The following is a 12,266-nucleotide window of genomic DNA, read 5'->3' as shown; positions in this document are numbered from 1 at the left end:
TGATGAACCTTTGTTAAATATTCTTGTTTATCATCTCCATGTTCTTCACGATATTATCTGCTGTCCCATTTTTCAAAATAATAATTGTTATCTTAATCTCTACATAATAATGTCCTATTTAAATAATGTGAAGTAATTTCTCCGAGCTTTCTTCTTCCCACAAACAAAATATAATAGTATCTTAAGGAATTTAATATTAAAACGTACAATAATATGTTAAACGAGTAATTTTAATGATGTGAGTCCATGACGGATATTGATTCTGACGATTATATAATTTGAAATTCAAAAATAAATTATTAGAAGAAAAAGAGTGAATTTCCTGCCCCTTCCCATCATGTTACCATCCAAGATAAACGTCCATAAAATATTACTCCATTCCGCATTCAACATGTGCCAATTTAGACAAAGGAAAGAATAAAAAAATAAAAAATAATTAAAAAAAATTTGAAAGTCAACAGTTCTAGCCAACTTTGAAATATTAATTCCAAGTTGATGAAGTAAGCTAACTTATAATCATTCAAATTTTTAAATATCATGAATTATTATTTCCCAGTTGTTAAATTATGCTATATTGATTCCATAAAGAAATCCTCATCTTTTTCAATATCTGTCCAGTTTCAATATAAAAAATTATATATTTTAAGAAGTCACCCAGTGCAAGGATCATACAGAGGCCATCCGCCCATAATTTGCATCTAATGGCAGAAAAAATGGATGCCTCAGGTGCCCAAAAATATGATAGAACGCAAGAATTGAAGGCTTTTCAAGAAATTGAGTTTGGGAGATGCTAAGGCAACTTCAATCTCATTACTATTAGCTGGCTGCTCCATAAATTATCCAGGGAAAATTATCGAACACATACTGATGAAAGTACTTAAATTTGGACATGATCTTACAACACTATAAAGAAACAAATTTAGTACTCCATTGAAAAAAATGCCACTTCATTGTGCAAGAAGGAATTGCGCTTGGTCATGGAATTTCAGCTGATGGGTTTAAAGTAGACAAGGTAAAGATTGATGTAATAGAGAAGCTACAACTGCCAACATTAGTTAAGGGAGTATAAAATTTTCTTGGACATGCAAGATTCTATCAAACGTTATAAAGGACTTTTCAAAAATCATGAAGCCCCTTTGCAGCTTAATTGAAAAAGACCTGTTGCTCAATTTTAAATTAACAATCACCGCCTACGCATCCTTCTTCTCTCAACCAAACCTTAAGTCGCACCTTCCTCATGGCAGTTCCAATTCTATAGCTGAATCTTGAAGATTTATCGGAAACATGGTTGGGATGTGCTTAATTGGAGGCTACTTTGATTGTGTCTCTCTTTAGCTGCTTTGATCATGTCTCTATTTGTCTGAGCTCCACCTTCCATTCCCCTGTGTCTTCTTTGGTCATGTCTCTCTCTAGATTAGTTTACAGAGAAAGAGAGAGGTGGGAAGAAGAGGGAAAATAGGGGGAGAAAATAATTAGGGTTTTAATTGGGTGGATGAGATAGAGTGAGAGTATATAGTTGAAATTTATTATTATTATTATTATTATTATTATTATTATAAACTTTGAGCCTGATTGTTACCTGATTATTATTATATACTGTTACCTGATTTTTGCATAAATAACTTTGAATCTTATTTTTGAAATTCAATCTTTAAACACTTGTGCACATGTAATTTCCTCTTAAACAATTTGATACAAATTCCAAGTCCAATGGAGGCCCAATTAATAGATTATTTTTCTCTAAGTCCTTGACTTCCATCCAATGGTCAATTTAATTCTCGTACTTTGAATTTTGTCATTTTTACCACTTTTTGCTTCTTTCCTTCAACTCATTTTCATTCAGAAAGTTTCGCCTATTAAACAAAAAATACAAAAACTTAGAATATCTTTTGTCAAAAAAACCATCAAATATCGCTATTTTAGGCGTTGAATAAGTATATAAGATACACTTATTAAGAATATATGAAGTTGGATTATAATAAAATTGATAGAAAAATATGGTATTTGTATATCTTTGAGCCCTATCCCATGATCCCTTCCGAAGTGACATATTTGATACAAGATCGACCAATGTGTCCGGGACCGAAGAAAATGTCTAAGGATGGGAAAAAGAGTACAAATCTCCTTCTTCTGCCCATGCTCCTCGTCCAAGAGAGAGTCTAATATTCTGCCTTTCTGGTCAATTGCTTCCGATTTCCCGACTCGATTCACTTCAACCTTCATGTTGCATCTTTATGCACGATGAACCTCTATTCTTGCAGACTATTTTATGTCATCACCATGTTCGTCACGATAACATATATTCCATTTTCAAATTAATAATCACTATCTTATTTTCTTTTTAATAATGTTTAATTTAAATCATGTGAAGTAATTTCTTCGAGCTATCTTGTTCATACAACCAAAATATAATAATGTCTTATCGAATTTAATATTAAAATGTACAATATGTTAAATCAGGAGTGTTAATGATGTGATTTCATGACAGACACGGATTATTACAATTAGAAAATTTGCAATTCAAATGTAAATTATTATATAGAATTTCCTCCCCCTCCCTAAATGTAGCCTTCCAAGATAAACCTCCTAAAATATAATTTTATTCCACGACGCACATGTGCCAATTGAGACAAAGCAAACAAAAAAAGTCAACTGTTCTCATCAATTCGGAAATTAATATAAATTGACGAACTAAGCGAACTTATTTCTATTTAAACTTTTAATACACGATTTTATAATGTCAAGAATTGTTAATTTCTAGTTGTTGAATTATGCAATATTATTTCCATTAAGAAATCCCCACCTGTTACAATATAGATCCAGTTTCAGTATAAAGAATTATACAGTTTAAGTCAATACCTTCTTGATATATAGTGCAAGGATCAAACAGTGGCCATCCACCTATANTTTCAGTATAAAGAATTATACAGTTTAAGTCAATACCTTCTTGATATATAGTGCAAGGATCAAACAGTGGCCATCCACCTATAATTTGCATCTAATGGCAGCAGCAATGGATGCCTCAGGTGCCCAAGAATATGACAGAATGCAAGAATTGAAGGCTTTTGATGAAACAAAAGCTGGTGTTAAGGGATTAATCGATTCTGGATTGCAAAAAATTCCCAAGATTTTTGTAAGACCAGCTGACGAACTGGAGGAAGAGCTGAATCACAAGAGGGCTCAAATTGAAGTTCCAGTGATTGATATGGGAGGTCTGGATAAAGTCGACCAGCATAAACAGATTGTAGAAGAAGTAAGAATCGCATCTGAAACATGGGGATTTTTTCAGGTGGTGAATCACGGGATACCCTTAAATGTGCTTGATGAGATGCTTGATGGAATACTGAAATTCAATGAGCAGGATGTTGAAGAGAAAAAGAAATACTACACGAGGGATAATACGAGAAGGGTCATATTTAATAGCAACTACGATTTGTTCTCATCAAGGAATGCTAGCTGGAGGGACACGCTGACTCTTTCATTTTCAGATCCTCATCAAAACGATTCCAAGGAATTGCCAGCTTTATGTAGGTATGTACTTGATTTGATGGCAGCTTAGGAAATCGCTTATTTTTCTTTACACTATTTGCTTGCAATTTTGATTAGAATGAATATGCTAGCTACCTGAACTCCCTTTTGCTAATACATGAGCTTCTAATATCTGTAATGATCAGTCATTACAATATCAAACTGTATATTCAGAAGAATGTGTGTGTGTGTATTAAAAAAAAAAAATTATGAGGAAATTCAACGCGGATCAAGTTAGCATAACCAGATCACTTAATTGGCTATTTGCATGAGTAAGTTGATTTCCATGTTTATACATTTAGTGCATATTTGGTTTGCAGTACTCGAGAGCACTCAACAATACAGTGAATGAGATTTTAAATTCTTTTTATATATTCAGAAGAATGTGTGTGTGTGTGTATTAAAAAAAAAATTATGAGGAAATTCAACGCGGATCAAGTTAGCATAACCAGATCACTTAATTGGCTATTTGCATGAGTAAGTTGATTTTCATGTTTATACATTTAGTGCATATTTGGTTTGCAGTACTCGAGAGCACTCAACAATACAGTGAATGAGATTTTAAATTCTTTTTCCTTCATACAGCTTATTACTATCCAGATCTTATCAAACATGCCATTAATTCACAGGAAGTCAGCTGTAGAGTACTCAAAACATGTCGAAGAATTGGGAAATATTCTGCTTGCATTATTATCAGAGGCTCTTGGACTCGAACCTGAACACCTAAGAAACATGGGCTGTGCTGAAGGGCACCGCCTTACCACTCACTATTATCCAGAATGCCCTGAGCCAGAACTCACTCTGGGAACCGCGAAGCATTCAGATCCTGGATTTTTCACCATTCTCCTGCAAAACCAAATCAACGGCCTCCAGATTTTCTTTCAAAACCAATTGGTTGATGTTCAACCCATTCATGGGGCATTAGTAATTAATATTGGGGATCTTCTTCAGGTACAGATACATGCATAAATTCATACATACATATAAATACTTCGTTAGATTCTGAAGCCTTATAATTAAGTATATATATACCACGACCAGGGGATCAACCTGTTCATCGATGTCGATGGGTGTGATTAAAAATGTGTAGAATTAAAAAACGCTTCCAAATTGTACTCACAGACAAAAATCCAACACCTGAACTAAAAGTTATGCACGTTTTTATACATGCTTCTCATTCCTTTTCTGGTGTAGGATTTTTTCTTCTAATTGATCTGCATCCAGGTGATTAAATATGTGTGTTTGCTTGTGTTTGTTTCTAATTTTGTTTTTGCCCGATTGTTGGCCATTTTTACTTTTTTTTCTCATTTGACTTTTGGCATATAGTTGGTATCAAACGGAAAATTCAGAAGCAATAAGCACAGAGTAGTTGCTAATCATCTTGGGCCAAGGATTTCCGTGGCATGCTTTTTCTCTGGACCTATAAACAAGGATAAGGTTTTCTATGGCCCCATCAAAGAGTTGATATCAGAAGAAAATCCTCCAGTATACAAAGAGGTCCTGTTGCAGGACTATATAATGAAGTTTGTTACTGCTGGACTTGATGAGAATTTTCTTCTCAATTATTGCAAGGCGTAAAATGGCAAGGGAAGCGGTACTGTTTCTTGTGAAAATTATTGAAAATGTAATTGTCCTGTCACATGATAATTTCTATTTATGTAATAACTGAAGATATTTGAAATTTCTGTTGAATAAATGCTTGATAATGTGTATTTCTTTGTTATAATGCAACAATGTTTATCTAATAATAACTGAATTTGACAATTTGTTTGATTTCAAGACGTTCAAGATAAAGTGGATGTTTCAGTAAATGAAAGGCAGTTTTCCAGTTATCCGCTTGACAATTGAATAAGATTATGAAAGCTTTGGTTGCTCCATTTTTTTTTTTTAGAAACGAAACTTAGTTTGTTGTGACACAAAAAATGCAGTTATATTCTATGTAACAGGAGATATATGTAAATAGACTATGAAATAGCTTCACTTCTTTGCTATGCAGAAATTGCTAGCCTTATAACTTGAAATCCTCAAGCCCAGATTTATCATTAGCTGGGAGTAAACCTTGGTGACATATTTACTAACTGTAAATTCTTTGTATAGTGGGGGCTTTCTTCTGATATCAACTCCTTTGATTGGACCATAAATTTTTTGGTGGTTCATCAACAATGGTGAAGAAGCACACCACAGAAATCCTTGGTCTGACTCGATTGGCAAGAAATCTGTGCTCGGATGTTTTGAATTCATCATATAATATCATCTGAACATTGATCTATTTGAAGGATCAATGAAAATAATGAGTGAAATTTGAGGCCCTTTTAGGCGTAAACTAGTCTTGTAGGTTTTTCCCTGTTTTCACGGTAATGTGACATGCTATAGCAATGGATTAATTAGTGAATTCAAAACCCCTTTTACTCATAAACTAACCTGAAGGAGGTTCCAATATCATCTACGAAACTCCCAGATAGGGATGGAACATTAACCGAGTTGTTATCCTGGAGGAGTTGGGAGACAGCAGATTTGCGGGGATGTTCTCAACTAAGATTTTAATGTATTTTAAAGGATTATAAATTGCTCAAGATAGATAAGTAAGTAGAACTTTGATTTAGGTAGCTCGATGTTGCAACGGTTTGTTCTGTTCTGTAATCAATTCTAATGAGTTTTGTGAATTTGAATAGATTCTTACAAATTCAATAAGAATCTTAGCAAATATGGTTAAATTTCAAAAAAATTGCTTATATGTATTTTTAAGTTTGTAATTCATCCAAGTATTTTAAAATCTTTATAAATCTACTAATTATTGAGGATGCCTAAATTTTAAATGATTTTATTAAAATCTCAATTAGGGACACCTAAATTTTAATGAATTTCATTAAAATCTCAATTGAAGACAACTAAATTTAGAATACCTTTTAAAATTCATCACAATCTCAATTGTAAAATAATAGTTAATAACGAAGGATCAGTGTGTTTGCTTGTTCCCAATAATTTCGGATAATAACTCGAATATTTCTTCTCCCAGCTTTGTAGCTTGATTGACGTACTTCATAATTTCACTCCAGATAATGAGCTAATAAATATAACAGTTACACATAACCTTCCGCATGGTAAATCTACTAAGCTGACTGATGATAACAAATGTCGATAGCAAACTAATTGATCGTCAGGAAACAAAGTCCTGCTAGACCAATGAGCTGCGAGTTAAGCTAGCTTAGTGGTGAGCACACAGATGGTGCTAAGGCATTGTGTTCGATAGGCGCCTGGTTATTTAAACAATAAGTATATATAGTGTCCAATAGGGGTGGACCCAGGACGAAAGTTGAGTGGAGGATAAACCAAAAAACCTCGAGAAAAAATCCAAAAACCTAAAAAAACCTGGAGAACCTCTGAAAATCGAGTGAGAGTGGCCGACCCGTTAGGCCTCAAGTAGGTCCACCGCTGGTGTCCAATTGTAAGATCCTACTGAAGTTTCTAGATGGAAGGAGAATTTGGAACTTCTTTCCAATTTTATTTGCTTTTTATTTAACAGTAAGACAAAGTAATGACAATTCAATATTTTAACTTCTTTTGCAATTTGAAAATCGCTGTCTTATTTATAGATGACCTCTAGGTTACTATCTCTATTGAAGTTTTGCACAATAATATTGATGAGATGCCGGTATCTGCATAAGGCCAACAGCTGAAATCTGTTTTCTACCATTTGTCAATAGTCTTATGAAAGCATCCAAGGAACCATATTAAGTGTTGGACTGTGTCGATCCAGTCAGGTCTAATTACCATACGGTATTCTATACATGTATCAGTTGACCATAAATTCCTACACTATAAAAGGACCTTTTAGGAGGCCAATTACACGTGGGTGAGAAGCATGAACAATCTAGTTTTCATGAATGGATAGATCATGAAGTTCAACAAGATGGCAGTTACGTCTGCAAATTGCGGACAATTCACAAGGTTCAAAGTGATACGAGTGTTGGAATACAAAATATAATAATAAAATATAGTGACATAATATTATTTATATAGTATGATATTATTTGATAATAGTAATTTCTTTTCTGTGGTAGGATTCTTGTAATGTATAAACAAGTTGTTTCATTATTAAACCTAATTCCTTGGTGGCTTAAATTTTTTGGTCCTCCTCCTCCTCCTCCTCNGACGTTGGGGCAATGCAAGAGGGCATGTGAAACGACTCGTCCCGAATCACCTTAATGGACTAGACAAGTGCCGTGCACCGATGATAGATACGAGCTAAACGTTGGACCCACCCCAAGGCAAATTTGACTTGCTTGATTGAAAAATATTTTTAACAGAATTTTGACAGAGTTTTCCATGATATATAAATTAAAATCACTTAAACATAAATCAATTTGAGAAAACCCGTACATATAAATTTAAAATATAATACTCAAGTCTCTCAAAATACTAACTATTCAAAATAAAATACTGACAAATTTATATTTACTTGCTTTACAACCAACAATCCTTAAGTGTACTAAAGATACCAAATATGCAGTGAGTCCATGATAACCTTTTCAGACATAAGCTACATAACATGTACTATATAATCTGATAAAGCAGGTCATACAACTAATGATGTGTGACTCAATTCGATGGATTGACATGCTCTATAGCTACTCAACTCAGCTATTATTTGATAAAGAAAAATGTGAAAAGATATATGAGCTTATAGTTCATTGAGTGGATAATTTGCAAATGAGTACACATTTTCCATTTATGCATATTTTCTAAAAATTCTTGCTCTATTAAAACATTGAGAATTTCTGAAATTTAGCCACACTTTCAAAACTAAACATGATTGCATCATAAAATTCTTTGTTCTTAATTCTAGATAAGCAACTGTAAGGTATAACAAATATAAATACTTTGACATCAGTAAATATAAGTGAAAATATCATTTTACAGTACTATAAGCTCAAATCATTACTTGAAAAATTGAATAAGCTGAATTCTGTAGTCGAAAATTTGATAAGTTGTATAATACTTGAAAACCACACCAAAAAGGTACTCGGAATAACCTTACTCATATATCGATTAGTACTAATATGTATGGCAAAGCTATTCAATTCTGTAATTTTGTAGTTCCGAAATTCTATAATTCTAGTCATACGTATACAGAGCTGCCCGAAGGCTATAATCAGGTCATACACTATAGAAACACATTTACAATAGCGTAGAGTTGGTAAAATCACCATAAGTAATCATACACTGTAGAAACAAATTCACACCAGTGCAGATGGATAAAATAACCATAAGGAGTCGTATACTGTGGAAACACATTCACACATGTGCAAACTACAGTAAAGTAACTTGGGAACTTTCTGGTGGTTCTAAAAAAAATTTAAATATGCTGAAATATTTAATGTTTATACAACATGCTAATCAAATGATTTAACTGAACTGAATTTAACCTTAAAAGAACTAATTATTAAATCCACTTTATTTTAAAGATTATGCTGTCAAACCAAATGTATGAAATAATTAATTTTCTGATTTAATATAAATTAAATAAATACTTATTTCTGAAAAATAATTTTTTATCCACTCACTAGTTAAGCTACAGGCTATGAAGGTAGATAAGTTTTTTGATCTCCTCGCTACCACCTGAAATACGTTACAAAATAACCAAGTTAACCACTATCAAAATAAAAAACCTTTTATCTATAATGACAGTACACTTAAACTAAATTTCTTGATACTTGAATAAATGTCCCAAATTTTCCTTTGATCAATTAGAGTGAATTCCATTTTATTCTAATCCCTTTACTAATAACTGATTCCTCAAATAACCTTCATTCAAAGTATATTAATATTTTATCCCTTTCAATCTAGTGAAAACTAGCAATCACACTTCAACCAATTTAATATATATCTTGCTTCATTAAATCATTCTTTCAAGTGAATAATTTCATCAAATAATCTTTACTCAAACATCCAATTTAAAATCTGGGGTTTGCTAAAAATTGGTATTTTTCACATTGATTCAAAAGCAAAAAAAAAAAAATTGTCTTTACCTCTTGAAGAAATTGAAAAGCTTGAACCCAAGTTTTCCTTCCTTTTCTTCTCGGTCTCTCTATCTCTTTCTCTCTCCCTCTCTCTCTACCCTCTCCCATTCTCTCTATGTGTGTAAAATGAGAATGAAAATGGGTTTAAGGTAATAAAATAAGTGGCCACTAACTTAAATTTCAAAGGAAGCCCCTCTTCTTCAATATAATATAAAGTTAAATCCTAAACTTCCAAAAATATATAAATCCCAAAATTTTATTTTGTCCAATTTAAATCTTCAAAATATTTTTCATAATAAATTAAGTCCCAACTAAAATAATTTATTCCATTTAAGTCCCTATCTAACTTTGACTTTGACCAATTGAAATTTGAACTTTGACTAAATAATTTTCTTGACTTTGACTATGAATGAGTAGGTTATAATAGCGCGTGTTTGATTTTCCAACAATATATCAAAAAGATAGTTTCTTCCTTGATGAGTTTCTGACAATTTGGCCGTATTAGTTTGGTCATAAATGTATTGTACAATATATTTTAGTCGTAGTTCGTGTTGGTACGTTAGTTGTCATCATTTTCTTGAAATTTGGTGATTTCTTTTGACTGGTAGTAGTTTATTTGTTGATTTCATTATGGAAACTAAAAAGGATGATTCACTTCAATATATTAGTGTCAGATTAAATGGTAAAAAATACTAATATTGTAGTACTGTGATGAGGAATTTTCTAAAAGAAAGAATATTGGGGGGTTATGTTACTGAAACCGTTGTGAAACTTGAGAACACTATTGAGAACTATGTGGAAGAGTTAGATAATTGGGAGTCAAATAATGCGAAAATTCGTACTTAGATTCATTATTCTGTTGAGCAATCCATTATTACACAATTGGCGAAATTTGAAACAACAAAGGAAGTTTGGAATTACTTTCAGAAGTTATACACTAAATCTAACTTTGCAAAGAGGTATCAGTTGGAGATTGATATACGGGCTTCACAGTAAAGAATATGAATATGAATATTCTCGCATTTTACATTGCTATGAATTCCATTTGGGATAAGTTGGCTCTTACAAAATCAATAGGACTGAAAGCATACAAGGTATACATTACTTTTAGAGAAGAGTAGCAATTAAGTTTTCTATGACACTTTGCAGTAATTTTGAGGGACTTGAAAGCTCTATCTTACATCACACAGTTCACACTCCACTTCCCTCAATTGATTCAGTGGTTAGTAAACTTGTAGCTGAGGAAACATGTTTGAAATATCTTATAGAAAAAGTATCTCTTCCTCCATCTAGCACCTCGATGTTTGCTACACTCTCTCGACCATTCACACAGAATCAAAACAAAGGTTATGCACGAGTTGCTAATGATGAGTGTATCTTTGCAAACAAAAGGGGTAGTGAAAGTCTCAATATCCTAAGCTACTAAAGAAGCAACAGCCACAACAGTGATCCTATCGTCCCAATGCTAACAGAGCTACCACCTGGTGACTTGTCTATACTTCAAGCACTACTTTCCTCTAGTCCCATATTGGTTAATTTAGCAGAGCATTTTCAAAAGTTTTTAACTACACAGCCACATGTTATGTCATCCTCTACTCATATAGGTTGGTTATTCTAGAGTCTCTCAAGTATTTTTTTTTCTCCTCATGGATCTTTAACTCACTGGCTTCCAAACACATGTCATCTAACTTAAACTTCCTTAATGACTTGTGCCATTCTAACTTGTCCATGTCTGTAATGACTGTTGATGGTACATCATTGCCTTTAATGGGTGTTGGTTCTGCTAACATGTATAATTTATTGCTTCAAACATTTATTGTGTTTCAGCTCTTTGAATCTTATTTCTATTGGATACTTGTGTGATTCTGGATACTTAGTCTTGTTTTCTTCTACTGTTTGTCATGTGCAAGATCCTCAATCTCAGAAGCTAATTGTGATAAGCTGTAGACAACGAGGGTTTTATGTTCTGGACAATCTGAGATACCATATATTGTAGCTACTGGTGTTAACTTGTCATCTTTTTCTTTGATTCCTCTTCTTCTAGTTTTTATTTGTTGCATTCTTGCCTTGGACATGTTTTCATTATTCATTTGAAATTTTAGTTTCTATAGGTCAATCAGGAGATTTGATAACTCTTGATATTTCTAATTGTAGTGGTTGCAAATTAGTTAAATTTTCTATTTTACCCTTTTCTCTCATTCTATTGTACCATTTGATCTTGTTTATTTTGATCTGTGGAGACCTGCTCCTATTCCTATAGAATGAGGGTCTGGATATTATGTGTCTTTTATTGATGATTATAGTCATTAGTGTTGGGTTTATCTTATGAAACTACATTATGAATTTCTTTATATTTATCATTTTCTAGAGCACTTGTTAAAACTCAACATTTTATTGTAATTAAGTGCTTTAGATTTGACTTGGGTGGAGAATATACTTCTACTGATTTATCTGAATTGCTTGCTCTTGATGTGACATTCATCAAACCTCGTGTACTAACACCCTCACAACAAAATGATGTTGTTGAATTAAAGTATAGGCACATTGTCAAAACTGCTCATTCATTTCGCTTGTCCGCCAAATTTCTCGATAAATTTTGGGGAGAAGCAGTTCTCGCTACTGTGTCTTTAATTAATAATATTCCATCTCCACACTTTAGGCTTATCATCCATTGAAACGTTGTTTGGATATCCTCCTAATTATTCTTATTGAGAGTTT

The 12,266-nt window shown here is 32.8% G+C and overlaps 1 protein-coding gene across 1 annotated transcript; it reads left to right on the top strand.

The window, feature by feature from the left end:
- Positions 1-2,927: 2,927 nt before the first annotated feature.
- LOC111392652 (1-aminocyclopropane-1-carboxylate oxidase homolog 1-like) lies at positions 2,928-5,242 on the top strand. The gene is made up of 3 exons (XM_023018029.1): positions 2,928-3,531; positions 4,158-4,479; positions 4,855-5,242. Exons 1-3 carry the CDS (start codon positions 3,002-3,004, stop codon positions 5,104-5,106), a joined length of 1,104 nt encoding a protein of 367 aa, XP_022873797.1. The 5' UTR covers positions 2,928-3,001; the 3' UTR covers positions 5,107-5,242.
- Positions 5,243-12,266: the final 7,024 nt, after the last annotated feature.

The sequence above is a fragment of the Olea europaea genome, unplaced genomic scaffold (assembly GCF_002742605.1).
Source record: "Olea europaea var. sylvestris unplaced genomic scaffold, O_europaea_v1 scaffold956, whole genome shotgun sequence".
Lineage (NCBI taxonomy): Eukaryota > Viridiplantae > Streptophyta > Magnoliopsida > Lamiales > Oleaceae > Olea > Olea europaea.
Note: the sequence above shows the minus strand (reverse complement) of the source record. Positions and strands in the feature narration are given on the sequence as shown.